This window comes from Hordeum vulgare, chromosome 7H (assembly GCF_904849725.1).
Source record: "Hordeum vulgare subsp. vulgare chromosome 7H, MorexV3_pseudomolecules_assembly, whole genome shotgun sequence".
Classification (NCBI taxonomy): Eukaryota; Viridiplantae; Streptophyta; class Magnoliopsida; order Poales; family Poaceae; genus Hordeum; species Hordeum vulgare.
Genome location: NC_058524.1, coordinates 611,870,986 through 611,890,235, shown reverse-complemented (window position 1 = coordinate 611,890,235; position 19,250 = coordinate 611,870,986). Strand labels below are relative to the sequence as shown.

At 43.3% G+C, this 19,250-nt stretch overlaps 2 protein-coding genes and 1 non-coding gene across 3 annotated transcripts; 1 reads left to right on the top strand and 2 right to left on the bottom strand.

Annotated features, from left to right (window-relative positions):
* Positions 1-204: 204 nt before the first annotated feature.
* Positions 205-8,653, bottom strand: LOC123409505. The gene is made up of 6 exons (XM_045102384.1): positions 7,517-8,653; positions 5,636-6,186; positions 4,840-5,258; positions 4,323-4,492; positions 615-3,703; positions 205-496 (listed from the first exon to the last, which is right to left on the bottom strand). The coding sequence occupies exons 1-6, from the start codon at positions 8,651-8,653 to the stop codon at positions 493-495; spliced, it is 5,370 nt and encodes a 1,789-aa protein (XP_044958319.1). The 3' UTR covers positions 205-492.
* Positions 7,987-8,125, bottom strand: LOC123414464. Its single transcript, XR_006614427.1, has one exon. It is a non-coding gene; the product is annotated as a small nucleolar RNA Z247 (small nucleolar RNA).
* A 4,162-nt stretch (positions 8,654-12,815) lies between the features above and the next one.
* On the top strand, positions 12,816-14,348 carry LOC123412131 (50S ribosomal protein L35, chloroplastic). The gene is made up of 3 exons (XM_045105078.1): positions 12,816-13,115; positions 13,222-13,338; positions 14,126-14,348. The coding sequence occupies exons 1-3, from the start codon at positions 12,888-12,890 to the stop codon at positions 14,201-14,203; spliced, it is 423 nt and encodes a 140-aa protein (XP_044961013.1). The 5' UTR covers positions 12,816-12,887; the 3' UTR covers positions 14,204-14,348.
* The last annotated feature ends 4,902 nt before the right edge of the window (positions 14,349-19,250 follow it).

Genomic DNA, 19,250 nt, shown 5'->3' with positions numbered 1-19,250 from the left:
TTATTCCACAAGCATAACAGACACACGAACAATATATAGCAGGTCCAATGCACTGACCAAGCTGCTCCTGTGTTCGGACAAACACACTCCCAAACCACACGAGGCAGTCACACAACTGCTGCTTAGTCAAGCACTCAAGGTGCACACGCATATAGCTAAGAGGTTGCAAGCAGGCACACACATAGCAAGCCACACCTGGGCACACACGTCGGTGCGAGCAACCAAGAACCATGCATGCTGCTTCTTATTTGAAAGCCACAATGCTAGGTGCGAGCCACCACAAGCTCACACCTGACAGACACAACAACACAAAGCAGCAGTAGGAGCCGATGGATCGATGACCGGCACCATCAACAAATCTCTTTCAAGCAATCCGGGAAGCACACAACAAACCAAACATATGCAACAGGCAGCAGGACCTGCAGGATCGGGCGTCCATCTGGTCTCCCATTAAGGATGGAAGAACCACATCGGTGAAGCGCAGCGCAAGGATCACCTACACAATGTAAGTGGCAGAGTGCAGAAAAAAAAAAGAGTGAATAACAAAGCTGACATCGAGTATGATGTTGGCAGTTTAGCAAAAATGGATTTGCTACATGTGTAAGAGAGAGTACCTGAGCACGGAGACCCTGGGCAGTTTCTTCTTGTAGTAGCCTGAGTGCAGCGGCGCCTCGAAGTGGTCGGGGCACACCTCCCCGTCCCACTCAAGCGCGTCCCAGACGTCTTTCTCGATCTCGACGGTCGGCTTCTTCATGTCTCCGCTACGGGTCCCCACCACCAGAAGCCGGCGCAGGCCCCAACATCCTCTGATCTTGATGGTCTTGAGCTCCGGTGCCATCATCTTGAACTCGCATATCTGCTGCAGCACTGGCAGGTCGTGCAGGTGGATGGTGGCCAGCTTCGGGAATGCTACACCTTGGGTGGATATTTCCATTCGGTACCACATTTCGTGTAGCACAAATACGTGTCTGAGCTGTCCGCAGTGGATGATGTGCAGGGTCTCCAAACTTGGGAAGGAGTTGATCCACACAGGGAGCACGAACTGGAGCCTGGGGCAAGAGCGCAGCTGTAGGTGCTGCAGATTTGTGAACGAACCTAATTTCTCGATCTCGACGGTTGGCTTCTTCATGTCTCCGCTGATGCGGGAACCTAATTTACTGCATATCCAGCGGGCCATTAGGAGATCTGACGCCCAGAAGGTCTCCAGCTCCCTAAATCCAGCTGAATCCCTCGGGAAGATTTCACCCAACTTGGGGCACCTCTCCATGCGGCACTGCCTGAGAACGTTCCAGTATCCAGTAGGCAAACTAGCACTGACTGAGACATCATGAACATGCAAGGATTCCGCAAAACTTTTCATCACTCCTCCCATTCGAGGGTCAAAGGCATGCCTCCCTTCATCAACCTCAATATGCCGATCCAACTTGTTAGTCGGAGGCTTAGGGAAGACCTGCATTGGGGCATCACCAACCATGCTTTGAACATCACTGTACCGGTCTGCTTGAACAAGCTGCGGCAGGCTGACTTGATCTTCATACATGACAATCTTCTTCTCCTTGTATGTCACTTGCCCACTATACACAGTTGAGGTGACGTGGATATTTAGATAAACATCCTTAGCTGCATATTCACCTAATGGACGCAACAATGACCGAGCAAGCCTCCCATCCACAAGAATGGCATGCACCTCCAGCCGAAAGGATTTGTTCTGGTCAATGCACGGCCGAGGAAAGCTAGTTCCAGCTCGCGTGTCTATGCACAACAAGTTCAAACGGAAGATTTGTTGGTAGCTCCAAATTATCGCCCGAAGGTGCTCACATCCTAGCAGAAATAACTGCTTCAGCATTGGGACTTCTAACACCATAGTACGGAAATCAAGTGTCTTGATTGCAGCTCCAGAGAGGTCAAGCTCGACTAGGTTGGGCAAACTTCGCACAAATAGATTCTCCAACTGAGAGAAACCTTTGAGGGAAATCTTCGAGGCACTGGCACCCTCCTTAGTTGCTGGGGTCGACGGGCGTTCATGTTTGGGAGTTAGCTCAACAATTGGCGCCCGCTGGTGGGAAGCTGGGCCATATCCATCAAAGCTGAAGGACTTCAGCAAGCGAGGTAGCCCATCAGGCACAACGACATTTTGAAGTTCATTGCAGCCATCCAGAATAAGCACTTGAAGCATACTTGCCTTAGATAGGCTGTTTGGTAGAATTTTCATCTCACTATTGCTAGACAGGTCAAGTATTTCTAGTTTTGTCTTGTCCATGAAGGAATTGCTTGGCTCTGTTGAGATATCTGGTCCACATGTAGGCTTGATTACCCTGAGCCTTTGAAGATTTGGTAGCCGCCCTTGTAAGCAAGTTGTGAACTGCCAACACCAGACTCCCTCTATGCTAAGCTCCATGAGGTTATCCATGAGACCCATCTTTGTTGGTGATAAGATTTCATTCCAGTTGGTGTAGCGTAAGTCTAACACCCACAAGCTATGCAGATAAACCCACTCTGTATGATCATCTCCTTCTCCTGTTTTGTCATCTGTACAATGGTCCAATCCAAGGAATCTCAGGTTATGGCATTTTAGGAAAGGAGGTGATGCAAAACTGATGGCACAACAGCAGAGAGTCAGTACACCAAGGTTGCTGGAATGTTCAAACAAACCATTTGGTAACGTTGTTGGCTGATCGGACATTTGAAATTCCAAGAAGAATGATGATGTGTCTGCAGGTAAAGTTTTCATACCAAGAATTTTCCTATCCCTTGATGTGACTGAAATCCAACGGTATGGTCCTTCTTCATACGCATCTTCTTCTTTAACTACGAGGAAAGGAAGCTTGAAATGTTTCTTGAAATTTGTGAGCGCATTATCATCACACTCCCATTTTATCTCTCGGTGCAATGCATCACGTATCTCCAGTGTTATGTCTTTTTGCAGTATCCCATCACAAATCCAATAATTGGAGGCAACATCAGCCCAGTCAGAATTAGCCTTGTTATAACTACATTGCAGGAATAGTTTGTACAAACAACAATGGACAACCATTAATTGATTGACTCCCTGGATGCATGGATTGCGAGCAAGTATGATGTCGGCCTCTTTACACAGCAGTTCATGCAACAGTTCACTTTGTCGATACGTCAACCTATCATAAACCAAAAGATGAGTGTACCTCAGTTTGTGTAGTAGTTTATCTAGTTCGTATTCTTGTAACATGCTCCTTTTGTAGGTCCATATCATCACATTGTCACCAAAACTTGTAAAAGTAGGAACACCAAAGTTCGTTAGGTCAACAATCTCATCGTCACTACCATTATGAAAAATCAACACAAATCTGTTGTTTTTCAGAATATTTTGGATCTGTCTTGACACACCTGTTATCTCATTCCTATAGCTTTCATCAACTCCATTAAAATCATCCTCTTCATCGTGCCTATCCAGGACCGTCATTATTGAGCTTTCAAGCTCCAGTTCCTCTGCGATTGCCCTCTGCAATCCCCTTCTATTTCTCCAATCAGAACAATCTATATGAATCATCTTATCAAAGCATAGTTCTGCAGTGGTTCTACTATATCGGAGCTCTGCTGCTATGGATCTAAGGACAACAGCCAGTCCATCCCAACCATGAAAATAGATGACCCTTTTATCCCCCTTCAGCCAAAGAAATTGGAGTATCTCCTTTCTGCTAGCATCAACATTTATTCCGGCGATACGCTGGATTAAAAACCCCAAATTAAGTTAGATTGTATTTGCTAGCAGCATCAGTAAGTATACATGCATAAAAAGCAGATGCATCAGTAAATTATACATGATTCAGTACTTCGTCATATGGTTAATTTATTGTCATGTAACTGAGCACTCTATGACGAAGCGTAGAACCCTTTGTCTCGGGCCGCAATGTATTTATATCACAATATCTTGGAGTACAAGGCAAGATCTTATCAAGAGGTTACATGAGATAAGGGAGATCAAAGAAGAGATGGACACGGTTTAAACTACCGTCATATCCTATACAATTGTCTAACACTCCCCCTCAATCTAAACCCTATTTAGCAAGGTTGAGATTGTACTTAAAATCATCTAGCCTCCTCATTGTGAGAGGTTTGGTGAACCCATCAGTAAGTTGATGACCTGTTGGAATGAACCTTATATCAAGTAATTTACGTGTTACTCTTTCTCTGACAAAGTGAAAATCAACCTCAATATGTTTTGTTCTTGCATGAAAAACAGGATTAGCTGAAAGATAGGTTGCACCAAGATTGTCACACCATAATCTGGCAGCCTGAGGCACCTTGATTCCAAGTTCATGTAATAAAGTCTGAATCCACATTACCTCAGTTGTTGCATTTGCTAAAGCCTTATATTCAACCTCGGTACTGGACCTTGAGACTGTTGCCTGCTTCCTTGCACTCCATGACACAAGATTTGTTCCCAGAAATACAGCAAAGCCACCTGTTGATCTTCTGTCATCAGCACATCCTGCCCAGTCTGCATCAGAGTAGGCTGACACAAGCATAGATGGAGATTTTACAATTTGAAGACCAAGTCCTTCTGTAAACTTAAGATAACTCAAAATTCTTTTTACTGCTGTCCAATGAGAAGTAGGAGGAGCATGTAAGTATTGACATACTTTGTTGACAGAATATAAAATATCAGGTCGTGTGAGAGTCAAATACTGCAATGCACCTACATACTCCTATAGTTTGTTGCATCATCTGGCCCAAGTGCTTCTCCACTCTCAGCAGTGAGTTTTTCTGAAGTAGAGATAGGTGTACTAACTGGCTTACATTTTTTCATACCTATTCTTTTGAGAATATCAGTAGTATACCTTTCTTGTGTAAGAAGTATACCATCTTTTACCTTCTTTACCTCAATTCCAAGAAAGTAGTGAAGATCTCCTAGATCTTTAAGAGCAAACTCTAGTTTTAAATCTTTAAGCAGACAAGTTGTAGCATCTGAACTTGAGCTGGCAACAATTATATCATCAACATAAACAAGAACAAATATAGTAACGCTGTTCTTACTGTAGAAGAATAAGGAGGTATCTGCCTTTGATGGTGTGAACCCAAGTTTTTGTAACTGTGTATTTAACCTTGAATACCAGGCTCTTGGGGCCTGTTTCAACCCATACAAAGCCTTATCCAATTTGCAGACATGATGTGGTGTGTTCTTTTTTTCATACCCTGTTGGTTGCCGCGTGAACACTTCTTCCTCAAGAACACCATGAAGGAACGCGTTCTGGACGTCTAGCTGTCGTAGGCTCCAAGCTCTGAAAATAGCAATAGACAGTACAAGTCGAATAGTGGCTGACTTAATAACAGGGCTAAAGGTATCCTCATAATCAATACCAAACCTTTGTTTAAACCCTTTTGCAACCAGTCTGGCTTTGTATCTGTCTATACTACCATCAGCTCTTTTTTTGATTTTATATACCCATTTGCAATCTATCACATTTGCACCTTTCTTTGGTGAGACTAACCGCCATGTTTTATTTTGAATCAGTGCATCATACTCAACATCCATGGCTTTCTTCCAATCCTTGTGAGCAAGGGCATCACACAAAGTTATTTGTTCACCAGCACTTGTGAGGAAAGCACGTTTTTGTGTGTACCGTCTGTATATTTCTTATCCTTGACAACACCTGACCGAGACAGTGTATGACGAGGAGGAGGAGGACCTGGAGTTGCTGCAGATCTGTCAACTGAAGAATCAGCCGCAGAGGATCCAGTCGAGCCGGTCGGGCTGGCCCCCTCACCAACAGTGCCAGAAGGCGGCCCACTGTTGGTGGAGCCAATGGGAGCCGCGCCTGGGATCCCGTCGAAGGCGGCGCTGACGCGGGTGGGCGCCGCACGTGGGGCGCTGTCGGTTGGCGCGGGAGGATCCTCCTGGGATCCGCCGACGCGGATGGGCTCCACACGGGGGGGGGGGCGTTGTCGGCCACGGGGCGCCTGGAGCGGAGCTCGCGATTGGCGTGTGGGATCCGCCGATGCAGGTGGACCCCGCACGTGGGGTGCTGTCGGCCACGCGGTTGCGGGCGGTTGGCACAAGACGATCCTCCTGGGTTTCCGCGTCGGGCAGACTGCGCCGGGTGTCAACTTCGGATCACACGCCTGCAGGAGCTGCAGCAGCCCGCGGATCAGCTTGGATTTCCGTGCGAGTCTTGGCTGCATCTGGGTATATGAAATAATGCCCTGTAGCTGCATTTTCAACATCAGTTTCAACAGATTCCATGATATTTTTCACATGATTAGTCCTAATTAATTCACCCCCGTGATTAGAAGATGAAATAGGCTCGGAAAGAAGGGAGATTTCGGCACGCAAAAGAGCTCCCGCATTAGGATGGAGTTTAGCAAAGGGAAACATGGTTTCATCAGAAATAACATCACGGGAAATATAGATACGACCGGATGAGATGTGTAGACACTTGTAGCCTTTGTGGAGATTACTATAACCAAGGAACACACATTGTGTGGACCGAAACTCGAGTTTATGATGATTATAGGGACGAAGGTTTGGGTAACATGCACACCCAAAGATTTTGAGAGAATTGTAGTCTGGTTTTTGATGAAACTAACGTTCCAATGAAGTAGTGTTGCCAATGACTCGACTAGGCAAACGATTTATAAGGTATGTGGCCGTGATAAAGGCCTCATCCCAATACTTGAGTGGCATGGATGCGTGAGCTAGGAGGGATAGGCCAACTTCAACAATATGGCGGTGTTTTCGTTTGGCCGAACCATTTTGTTGATGAGCATGGGGACAAGAGACATGGTGAATTATCCCAATGTTACGAAAGAAGGAGTTAAGTTTCTCATACTCTCCTCCCCAGTCACTTTGGACTGTAAGGATCTTTTTGTCAAATTGTCTCTCAACAAGTGTTTGGAATTCGTGAAAGACAGAAAAAACTTCAGATTTGTTTTTAAGCAAATAGATCCATGTGAACTTGCTATAATCATCGATGAAACTGACATAATATTTCTTTCTACCAAAAAAATCTCTTGCATGACCCCATACATCACTGAAAATAAGCTCTAAAGGAGCATGAGACACACTATTTGACAAAGGATAGGGGAGTTGGTGACTCTTGGCACATTGACAAGCTTCACAAACAGACTTTGTATTGGAACTACTTGACAATGCAAGATTGCCTTTATTGACTACTTGCTTAACTATATTGGAAGAAGGATGCCCTAATCTCTGGTGCCATCTGGCTAGTGACGGCTTGGTGGCAGAGTAAACTTGGCGACGAAGCTTTCGTTTAAAGACTCTTGATGTGATGGGGTATAGTCCTCCAATGCATCTACCCCGATGGATGAGTTCCCTCGTTGCCCGATCCTTAATGAAAAAATAGGTATGATGAGTTTCAAAGAAAATATTGTTGTCGAATGTCAAACGGGACATAGAAGCTAGATTCTTATCGGCTTGTGAAACATGGAGAACATCTTTAAGAACAAGATCACGTTTAAGGGTAGGGGAATTAATAGAGGATTGACCAATGTGAAGAATATCCATACCTCCACCACTTGCGGTGTGAATCTGGTCGTTGCCGTGGTACCTCTCCCGGAGGGACAGCTTCTCTAGCTCATTCGTGAGATGATCTGTGGCGCCGGAGTCGGCATACCAAACCGTCTCACCATCGGCTCCACCGTGTTCCCGTGTGGCGGCAACAGCTTGCCGTGTTTCGGACGTGTAGTCCTCATCATACCGGTGCCAGCAGTCAATGACTTCGTGGCCCGGCTTCTTGCAAAGCTGGCATCTCGGTCGGTGATTGTTGTTGTAGCCGCCGCCGTTGTAGCCGTTGTTGTAGCCACCGCCGCGATCGCCGCCGCCGCGGTCACCACCACCACCAGGGCTAGCCTGGCCCTGGTTTCCGACACGTCCTCCACCGCCATTTCCGCGTCCGCGCCCTTGCTGTCCACGCCCACGGCCACGTCCGCGGGGGGCAGCGTTGACAGAGGATTGGCGCAGATTGGTTCCTTGCAGCATACTGAGCCGGGCGTCGAAGCTCAGAAGCTGGCTGTAGAGCTCTTGAACCGTGACCGGTTCGACCCGCGCGGCCAAGGCCGAGATCACGGGATTGTAGTCGATGTCGAGGCCGACTATGACGTGAGAGATGATCTCGGCATCTCCGAGCGGTGCACCGGCGCAGGCAACTTCATCTGTAAGGGTTTTGATCTTTCCAAGGTATTCTGCCATGGTTAGATTACCTTTTTGCAGATTGGTGAGGGCCATCCTTGTGTAGATCTTTTGGGCTTGTGTTTGTGCAGCAAACATGGCATGGATGAAAGTCCATACCTCGGCCGGCGTCTGGAGCATCGCCACTTGCGCGAGAACCTCTAGAGAGAGAGATCCCATGAGGTATCCTTGTACCTGCTGTTGCTGCGCGTACCAGATTGATCTGGCGTAGTTGAAGACCTGCTCTTCCTTCCCATCCTTGGTGATGGCGATGGTGGCAGGAGGCGCCGGGCTTGTGGCGTCGAGGAAGTGTTCCATCTGTGCTCCCTTGATCTGGGGTAGCACGACGGCTTTCCAAAGCAGGAAGTTCGTCCTGGTGAGCTTCTCTGATGGAGGTGGACCGAGAGAGAGCGAGGTATTGGAGGAGGATGTGCGCGCGGCGGATGTAATCTGGGTGGATGCAATGATGGGGAGCGCGGGGCCTGTCATCGTCGACTCACTCTACGATCGGTGGAGCGGTTTCTCTTCTCGGTAGCTAGGCGTCGAGAGGAAGGGCTCTGATGACCATATGACGAAGCGTAGAACCCTTTGTCTCGGGCCACAATGTATTTATATCACAATATTTTGGAGTACAAGGCAAGATCTTATATATCAAGAGGTTACATGAGATAAGGAAGATCAAAGAAGAGATAGACACGGTTTAAACTACCGTCATATCCTATACAATTGTCTAACACACTCTAGCTAGCTACATACTCCTTCCTTTTCGGATTATAGGGCTCATCTTAATATTTTCAGATTTTCATTATATTAGGCTCATTTTGAGTCTAAGTGAGTTAAAATGCTTTGAGTCCCACGCCATATTTAATACATAGAGTTTAGAGAAAGAAAATGAGTGGCTATGCATGCATCATTTTCTACATTTACTATGCAAGTCCAATGAAAAGGATGATGCTACATTTACTATGCTAGTTAAAAGTACGTAGTGTCATCCACTTACAATTCATCTTGATTAATGAGATTTCAGATTTGAGCCCTATAAACCGAAAAGGAGGGAGTATATACGAAGTTGTGTATTTGCATTTATTACTAGATCCGTCGGCCAGTCAGTGAGATCGAACTATTTATGTATCTCACATGCCCAATTAAGGTAAAAGTTTGATTTATACAACAGACACACATATATAAGCAGAATTAGATGAAGGAAAACGAGTAAATATTTCATGAACATATATTGAACAAGAGTATTACGCGTGGACGAAGAGTCGTCATGATGAAAATCACTATCAAGACCAAGAAATAGTAGCAGCGGCTGATGAGCCAGTCTAACCCATCGGATGAAGTAGCGTCACCACCGCCTACATGCAAAGCAACGGCAACATGTTACATTCGTGCCTCACCATTGTTTAATCGTAACCAGTAGCACCCCATGCGATGGATCGGAGACAAGGCTGAAGTCACAAAGAAAGCTAGGAGATGCCATCATGTGTGCGTACCTTGACAGCAGACGGCAGCAGCTTGATAATTAGAAAATCGATCTCAGCTACTTGACTGTTGTGATCAGCTTCAGCTACTGCTTGTAGAACGGCAAGATATGCAGAGATATGCAGGATATGGTTTGGCGTCTCAGTTGAGAGCTGCAGGCACGCTTTGTCGGTTGGTTTGGCATGGGGAATCAATCCTTCCTTCCCTGAACTAAAGAAGGCACAATTCCTTGCGTGTTCTCTGCATACTGCTGGATGGGTCCCTTTCTTTCGCCAAAGCACGCAGCTATGATGATTTTCTACGGTGAGTAAAGCACCAACAAAGTAAACGGACATCGATTCTCTCCGAACTCACAGCGGCAGTGTTGGAGTGTCGCCGAAGCCCGTGAGTATGGATTGACTGATACTTTTCTCCACACAGAAAGAGAGAAGCAGTTCGGTACAACCCCCGCTAAACGTATAAGGGCAGTATGGTCATTGCACGTTTTGTACTGTATCCGTCGCCCCGTCCGCCCGCCCATCGTACGCCCGCCCGTCCGTCGTACGCCTGCCCGTTCGTCGTACATACATCACGTCACCCATGCTGTATGTCGTACATATATATGACAAATTTTATCTACCACCGGTGGTAGTTATCATCACTTGTGTTTTGTATGTTGTATGTAGTATCTATCAAATCGGAGAGTATGTACGCGTAGTATGTAGTATATAATAATGTTTAGGTAGTATATATATAGTACCTTTTTGGTAGTATGTACCATATTTTATGTATGTTGTTTTTTATGTATAAAAATATATGTATTTTACAAATATAATAAAAACTATGGGCTAACTTGTAATTTTTTCATGTAACTCATTTTAAATTTTTTTATATATAATAATATAATCATAATAAAAATGATAAATTAATATATATAATATAGTATGATAGTATATGAAACCTGTGGGATATATATATATATATATTTGGAACAAATTACATAAATAAATGACCGTCAAGGCACACGTGCTCAGCCTCCAAGCCCAGACACACTTCAAGTGGGTCATATTGCGCCGGCCCACTGGCGCATGCATAAAAAATATAGGACATGAAATAGTAGAACCAAGGTTCTGGTCACCACTCACCAGGCTGCAATCGGGTGCAGCTAGCCACCCCGCGTAGGATTTCTCTCATGGTAAGATCTACTAGGGCGAATCCTACGTGAGGCTATTCGATCCATTTTTTCTATTTTTCTGTATTTTATTTTTTTCTCAATATATATTTAATTCTTGCATTTTTGTTTCTTCGTTTTTCTTGCATTTTGTATCTTCATTTTTCTTGCATTTTGTTTCTTCTACATTTTTTTGTTTGGTTTTCTTTTTGTCTCAGTTTTTTTATTTTTGTTATTCCTTATGTTTGTTTTCATTTCCACTCTATATTTTTGTATGTGTCAAAAAAAATTATTCATAAGTGATCAACAGTTTTTATGTACACGTTCAACATTGTACGAAAGCTTATTCAACATTTTTCAAATACTTGTTTAACATTTTAATATTTATTCAATATTTTTCAAATATTTGTTCAGCATTTGTAAAATACTCGTTCAATATTTTAATATACTTATTTTTCTTTAAATACTTATTCAGCAGTTTTAATACTTACTCAACATTTTGAAATACTTCTTCAATATTTTTAGTACTTACTCGACATTTTCAAATACCCGTTAAACATTTTAATACACTTATTGAAAAATACTTGTTCAACAGTTTTAATAATTACTCAACATTTTCATATAGTCATACAATATTTTTAATACATATTGAAAAAAATTCGAATAACTTTTTGACATTTTTAATAACTCTTAACATTTTTCAAATACTTGTTTAACTTTTCTCAAATACTTATTCGACATTTTTTAATACTTTATTAATAATTTTACATACATGATCAAGGATTTTTTTTAATACAGGGTCAACATTTTTTTCATACACATTCAACTTATTCAAAGCATGATTAACAATTTTCAAAATATTATGCAAAGTAAAGTTTTGTAATATATATATTTCAAGTACATTTAAAACTGTAAGTAAAACTAGAAAATAGAATCACAAATTGAAATAAAAATATGAAAGAAAAATATAAAAGAAAAGGACGCAGTGTACCTACCGCTAACTGGGCTGGCCCATATCGCCATGCACTTTAGCGAGTCGGATGATGACTCGTCATAGGCTTGAAGCGAAAAATTGCTCTTGCGGGCGAGAGCAACTAGTTAGCGAGTACTCCTTTGGGAGCTTCCGGCGCTCATTTCCATGTGCCGCCACTTGGCGTGTTCTCAGTTGTCGTAATGTGTCACGTTCTGAGCGTTTTATTTCGGATTTTTTTTCACACACGTTTTCGCCCTTTTAGAATAGTATTTTGGGGTTTTGTGGTATTTTGGTTTCTCACCGGTCTTTCTTAGCTTTTTCAAGAGAGACACTGTTTTGCTTTCGCAAGAGCTACTGTTTTGCTTCTCTAAGATGCACGGCCGTGGCTCCCGAAAACAGAAAGATAATGTTTTTGAATTTTTATTTTTTCATGAGGAACGGTTGTGCTTTCGTGAGAGGCATAATTTTTCCTTTGCGAGAGGCATGGTCGTGCCTCTCACAAACGAGAAAAAATACATTTTTTTAATAGAAAGCGGAACGGTTTTGCTTTCGTGAAAGAGACAGTTTTGCCTTCACAAGAGAGGCACGCTTTTTTCGTCCGATTTTTCACAAAAGAAAAATCTAACAAAACATATAAACATGAGATCTAGTTTTAAATATCTCGGGATCCAAATAATGAAAATGGTTCGAGATTCTGAAACACGGTTTAAGAGATAAAACATTTTGAAAATACGAATCCACAAAAAAGAAAAAAAACTTTCAGGTTGCGACAAGTGACACACATGCAGTGCGTCACTTTTTCCAACCTGAAAAGGTGAGAGTAATTTTTAAAAGGTGTACTTCTCGACTAGTGATTTCGCTGGTGTGCATTTGCGGCGGGTTTCTCTTCAGTGCGTCTATTACGATTGTGCGGCCCATGGCCACTCTGGATGTGGGCTTTGCTCAGGCCAATCCATAAGTGGGGCGCTTGGACGGCCCAGGTCACGTGAACTTTTGTGAATTTTCCCCGTACGCTATCCGCTCAGCTCGGCTCTCTATCTAATCCCCTTGGGCTCACTCCCTCAAGCAGAGGAAGAAGACGCAGTGAACAAGAACAGAGAGAGAGAGAGGAAGCCATGGCCATGTCGCTCTCCCTCGCGCGCCAGGCCCTGCCGCCGGTCCTCCAGGCCCTCCCGGGAAGGAGGCCGGCCCACTCCTCCCTCGCCTTCCCGGCCAACCCGTTCTTCGGGGCGCCGCTGGCCGTGGCCGCCGCCGGCGCCGCCGCGCTCTCCCCGGCGGCCCCGCTCCCCCGCCCCCTCGCCGTCGTCGCCGCCGGGAAGGGGTACAAGATGAAGACGCACAAGGTTTCCTTCTTGCCTTCTTCTTGTTGGTTCGTTATTATCGAGAAATGCGCATTTGTCGCCCTGGGCGTTTCTTGATTCTTTCTCTGCTATGTGTGTGTGTGTGCAGGCGTCGGCGAAGCGGTTCAGGGTGACGGGGACGGGGAAGATCGTGCGGCGCTGCGCCGGGAAGCAGCATCTGCTCAGCAAGAAGAACGCCAAGCGCAGGAAGAGGCTCTCCAAGATGGTAACTACATGCTTCCTCAGCTCACATTTTTCTTCCATTTTGTTCAGTTAATGGTAGTTCAGTTATGAGAAGTCAATGTTAATTCAGTACGGCCCAAACCGTTCACGGTCAGACGGTTTGGTAATTGGTTGGTGTCAACGTTCTGAATGCATTTCCAGGGCCGTGCCCAAACTGCGATCGGGCTTCATTTGAGCTGTGAGGTTCGGCGTAAATATAGCTGGCTGAATCTGTTAGTTTATTAATTGTAACAACAATGTGCATAGTGTAGGATGTTTGGCATTCAGAAGCCACTGCTTGTTTTTTATTGTGACTAGTTTCCGTAGGTAATTTCAACTCATTCCACAGTACATGAATCATAACTGATGCTAATATCAAGTCGGTGCCGAGAAGAAGGCGGCGTTTCTTTCTAAACATTTTTGTGCTATTACTGCCAACTGCTAAATGTTGAATAGTAAATCATGATATGCCATGCTCTGATGGAAATTTTGTCTTCTTTAATTTATATGCACTGCAGAAAGTATTATTTGGTCCCTTCAGAACAGAGACATATGCCAACAGATTAGCAACCATGAACTTTTGTGTCATATTGTACAAAACACTGGTGGCTGGAAAATTAAGCCACTAGGATAGTACCAGTAATTTGCTCTGGGAAGTTCCATTCTGGTGTAGCTTATTTAGAGACTGTAGTACTATGACTCCATGACAGCTTCACTAGATCAACGAAGCTTGCCACTTTGTGCCGCGGCACCAATTTGCATGCCTCTGAGACTGCTATCTTCTGCTGCAGGTCCAAGTTAACAAGAGCGACTACAGCAACGTGATGGGTGCGCTGCCCTACCTCAAAGTGAACAAGAAAGCAGGCTGAGATCTACCGGGACTCGTGAAATGATCGCCACTGAGTTTCTGTCCAACACTTGTAATTTTGTGCATCTTTTTCTGTATGTCTTTTTTTTTAAATACATACCAATGCCAGACTTCACATTCCAAGCAATCATAAACAACTTTTCATATGGGTAGTCCAGTGATGTTCCACAGCACAGATGCACTCACTTGGTTGAGATGTGTGCATGAAAGACTCGATTCATTGGCAGATTTGTTGAGCCAAGACTATGACAACAAAGACAAGACACTCTTTATTGAGGAACTTCGGGTTCTTTGAGTAATGATTGCACACAAATTATCTCAGTTGTAACTTGACCAGGGGTTCAGTGGTTCTTTGAGTAATGATTGCACACAAATTATCTCAGTTGTAACTTGACCAGGGCTTCATACTGAACCTCCGTGTTGGATTTAGACATTGTTGCTTGCTTCCTTGCACTCCATGATATTATGTTTGAACCTAGGTATATGAAGCCTCCCGTTGACCATTTATCATATGAACAACCTGCCCATCAACATAAAAAATGCCGGTAACCAAGGAAGACGAGGATTTCCTAAATGTGAGACCAAGGTAAGCCGACCCTTCAATGTATTTAGATCCTTTCAACAACTGTCCAATGGATTTGGAATAGCGTGCAATTATTCATATGGACTCTTACGAGTAATTCTAGTGCATACTTTAGGTGAGAAGTTGTTTATCATCTCACCTCCCAAAAAGTTGCAAATACGCCAAATCTTTAAGGACAGAGTCAGAACTGAGATCATGTAGAAGAGTTGTGACAGCATGAACCTGTTACTACAATTATGTAGTCACATATACCTTCACAAAAATTATAGTAGTGCCCTTATTATTAAAGATAAATAGGGATGTATTAGATTTTGTAGTAGTAAAGCAAGTGCCTGTAATTTTATGCTTGACCGAGAGTACCATGCTTGAGGGGCCTGTCTTAGGCGATGGAGTGTTTTGCCAGTTTGCAAACATAATGTGATGTTTAGGCGTTTTCATTTTTTCCTCCGATAGAGTGAATTTTATTGTTTCAAAATGAAGCACAAAAAGTATACAAACACAATGAGCACACACCCAGCCGCAAAACAACGAGCAACCAACTACAACCATGACCATCCTTTGACTTCACAAGGACAACATGAAAGCTTCTCAAGCAGCAACACCTTCAGGAAGGGAATGGCAGCCAACCACCATGGGTCGCCGGATCCAACCACCGAAGGTCAAATCTTGGGTTTCCACCCTGAAGATAAAGTCCGGGCAAATTCGAACAATGCCTTAGAAAAGGTAACAACAACAAAAACCACAATTGTTAGGTATAACCAAATAGGGCCAGACCTATGGTTTTTACCCCGGAACTCGAGACGCTAATCGAGAAGCACCACCAAATTGAAGTCATCATGCGTTGTTGCTACCACTTTCCGTGATTTGAGTAGCAGCATGCGTGGTACGGCCTTGACGTGAGATGGCACACATTTGAATATCATACCCACACAAGAACGCAGTCAAGAGTCGATCGCCGCCAAAGGCTCTAAATGATGAATGTCGCCATCGCACATACGAAGAAGATTGACAAGGAAGGAAGGTCACATGTACCTCCCAAATCCCAATTCAGGACGTTCTGACAGTCCCAGACATCCTCACGCTCCGTTGTTGTTTTCTGTGGTGGCATAATTTGTGAGCAAAACATATTCTTGCCATAGGATCTCAAGGAGCCTCCCACCTATTGTGACCACCACCTAGCAGCGCATGACCATAGTGTGCCATCCGTGTGCCCGAGCGGAAGACCACTTCATTGGGACGCAAAACGCCATTGATGTCATCCGTGTATCTGTAGATGAGATTGTTGCCACCAACAACCTACCACCCGAGACAATTGGCGTGACATGAAGCATCAATACCACCTCCCCAGGCCATAACCTCTCCCTCAAGTCATCAAAGGGACCTCTGCTCGGAGTCTACAGGAGTAGAGACCTCTGCTCCACCACCATTAATTGGTGTAGTGGTGAGAGCAGTGGCGGAGCCAGACCATTTGTGCAGCCTGGGCAAGGTATGAGAGCTGTAAGATTTAGCTAAAATTTCCCACAAAAACTCACGGTGAGACACATAATCCGTAGAAAAATTAGTGAAGGATTGTCAAGTGGAGCCCGGGCAACTGCCCAGGTTGGCCGGGCCTTGGCTCCGCCATTGGGTGAGAGGAAGGGAGGATGAGGAGGTACGAGGCGGTGGCTGGGGGGGGGGGGTAGGGAGGAGGTGGTGATTGAGGGGAAGGAAGAGTCGGCGACTGTGGGTACCTGATGGTTGTTTGTGATACACATGCTCATCCAGAACATCATGAATTTGACATGCACTACAAGCTAGCATGAACACCATCCTTTCGAGACTCCAAGGGCTAAGACAAGCCTTATAGTGGAAGATTTTACAATAGGGCTAAGTGTCATCATAGTCGAAACGTTAGGCCTCCTTCGGTTTGCAGAAATCTTGTAGAAATTCCATGATATAGGATTTCTAGAGGAAAAATTCCTTTAGAGCCCTTTGGTTTGTAGGAACAAAAACCTATTACTATGGAGGGATTCAAAATAAACACACTACACCACGACACTACATTTCCAACAACAAGGTTTGGTTGGAAATACCACTTTCGATGACAAACAGTTGGTCGGGGAAGATTATTGCCAACTAATCGTGTTTGTTGGGATAAGTCCAGACGGGAAAGCCCTTTCCCGACCGACATATTTTTCCCGACCGACTGTTTGATGGCTATAGAGTATCTTTCCCGACCAACAGTCTGTTGGGCCTGTCATGGGCTTTTCCCGACCAACAATCCGTTGGGGGTGCCATGGGCCTTTCCCGACCAACAATCTATTGGGGTAGCCATGGATCTTTCCCGACCAACATTCAGTTAGGCTTTGCGTCAGCCTTTCCCGACTGACATTCAGACGGCATTTGTATTTCCGACCAACAATGTGATGTGGTTTTCTTTCGCCGACCAACAAATCATCAACATTTTATAGCCAACCACAGTTGTAACTAACCAATGGTACTGATTGTTACTTATACATAGTTCATGTGTCCTAATAATGATCATGAAGACATCCTCCATCAGATGCACCAACCATTTTTTATTCCATTAATTAATTGTCACATACACTCTGTTCCAAGCATAACCACCAGGACACCATACATCAGGTTCACAAAAATGACAGCTAAAAGATGCTAGTATGAGACGTGAGTTGTACAAAATGAAGGCTAAATATCCAAGTGACACGCATCGCTGGCTTCATGGTTCCTTGTGAGTGTTCTCCTTTTGTTTGAGTGTTGTCCTTTTCTTTGCTTCCTACAAAAGTTAAAAAAGTCTCAATTATAATAATACAATATCATAAACTGCATTTTCTTTGCTTGTTTTTATTTTGCAAACATTTCATATGTGAGTAGTCCATATATATATATATATATATATATATATATATATATATATATATATATATATATATATATATATATATGGTAGTAGGATATAGTACGTAGAAGCAAAATTTTGTATTTGTTATAATACTACATACATATATAAAAGTCTCATGTTACACACAGGGCTGAAAATTCATAAGCATCGCCAAGGAGTACAAAGAAAAGGTATCCAGTAATTAGAAGCAATAAGTTTAAGAGATCACACATGCATATTTAAAAGTAATTAATTAGGAGCAACAAGTAATATTGGATAATGAAGAATACTTGGTAAATTAAGTAGTACTATTGGCATAAAAAGATGTCACAAATAATATTACACTTACAGTTTAGGGTCCATAAGTAATCTAAAATTGACTTGCTAGATAGCATTAGGAATATATGATTTAGATTTTTACTATATGCATCCAAATGAAGCTCCTCTAAAATTGACTTGCTAGATAGCATTAGAAATAGATGACAAGATGCCATATAGGTTTACAAAATTGGAACTAAAAGACACATTGTTTTTACTCTGTTATAGAAAATCTCTAGCTGATGCAAACTGACATCTTCCAGGTTCCTTCTTTCTCCTTTTGTATGTCTTTCCTACAAAAAGGATAAAAATGTCACAGGTGAATTACACCAAGTATTAGATAATGGCTGCTATATGCACTCAGATAAAATACGATTAGGCATGTCAATCAACCATGAACCTCCCAGAAAATGCACTTATGGACGGCCCATGGGTGGTATTATATCTAAACTGGTATTTACCCTTATGAACAAGAGAAAAAAATGTGAAATTCAAGGGGATAAATCATAAGAAGCAACCCTTAGTGAATGTTTGGTGTCAAATCAATAAAAACATATATGCATACAACAGTACAACAGTAGCTCATTGTTACTTTCGATCATATGCGTCTAAAATCAAGTTTTATACAAATCTAGCATGATGAGTGTGACATTCAAGTATCTTGCAGCCATCACCATATCACATACTGATTTAACAATGAAACTTTCATTGTTCACTTTTGGCATTTGAACAACAACAATGGCTTGGAAATATAGACAACGATGTAGATGCATTGAGATTGGCACAAGTTGTACTTACGTTGACACACATCTGGTTGAGACCACCACTACAGGACAGCAATAGAAAGCCATTGTTCCTTAACATAGGACCGATAAGATCAAATGGCTATACAAAGTGCAACAGGGTTAGAATTAGTATTCAACTTCAAATGAGATACACATTGCACTAGTGGATATTAGGGCAATAACGACGAAGAACGAAAAATTCTCGGTTGTTATTGGTACGATGCGTTAGTCCCATGTCCAAAGTAACTCTACCACAGTTTTAGTTATGATAAAACTGGTCGCTAAGATACGAATTGTGGTCGTTGTTTCCTCACAATTAACGACAACACATTGTCTCATCGTTAGAAAATAACGAGGGAAAATGTATGTGGTCGTTAAACTTTTAACGACGGAGCCTATTACGACCACAAAATTGTGGTTGTTAATGACTTTCAACGATCACATTTTAACTTTTAACAACCACATATGTCGTCGTTAAAAACCG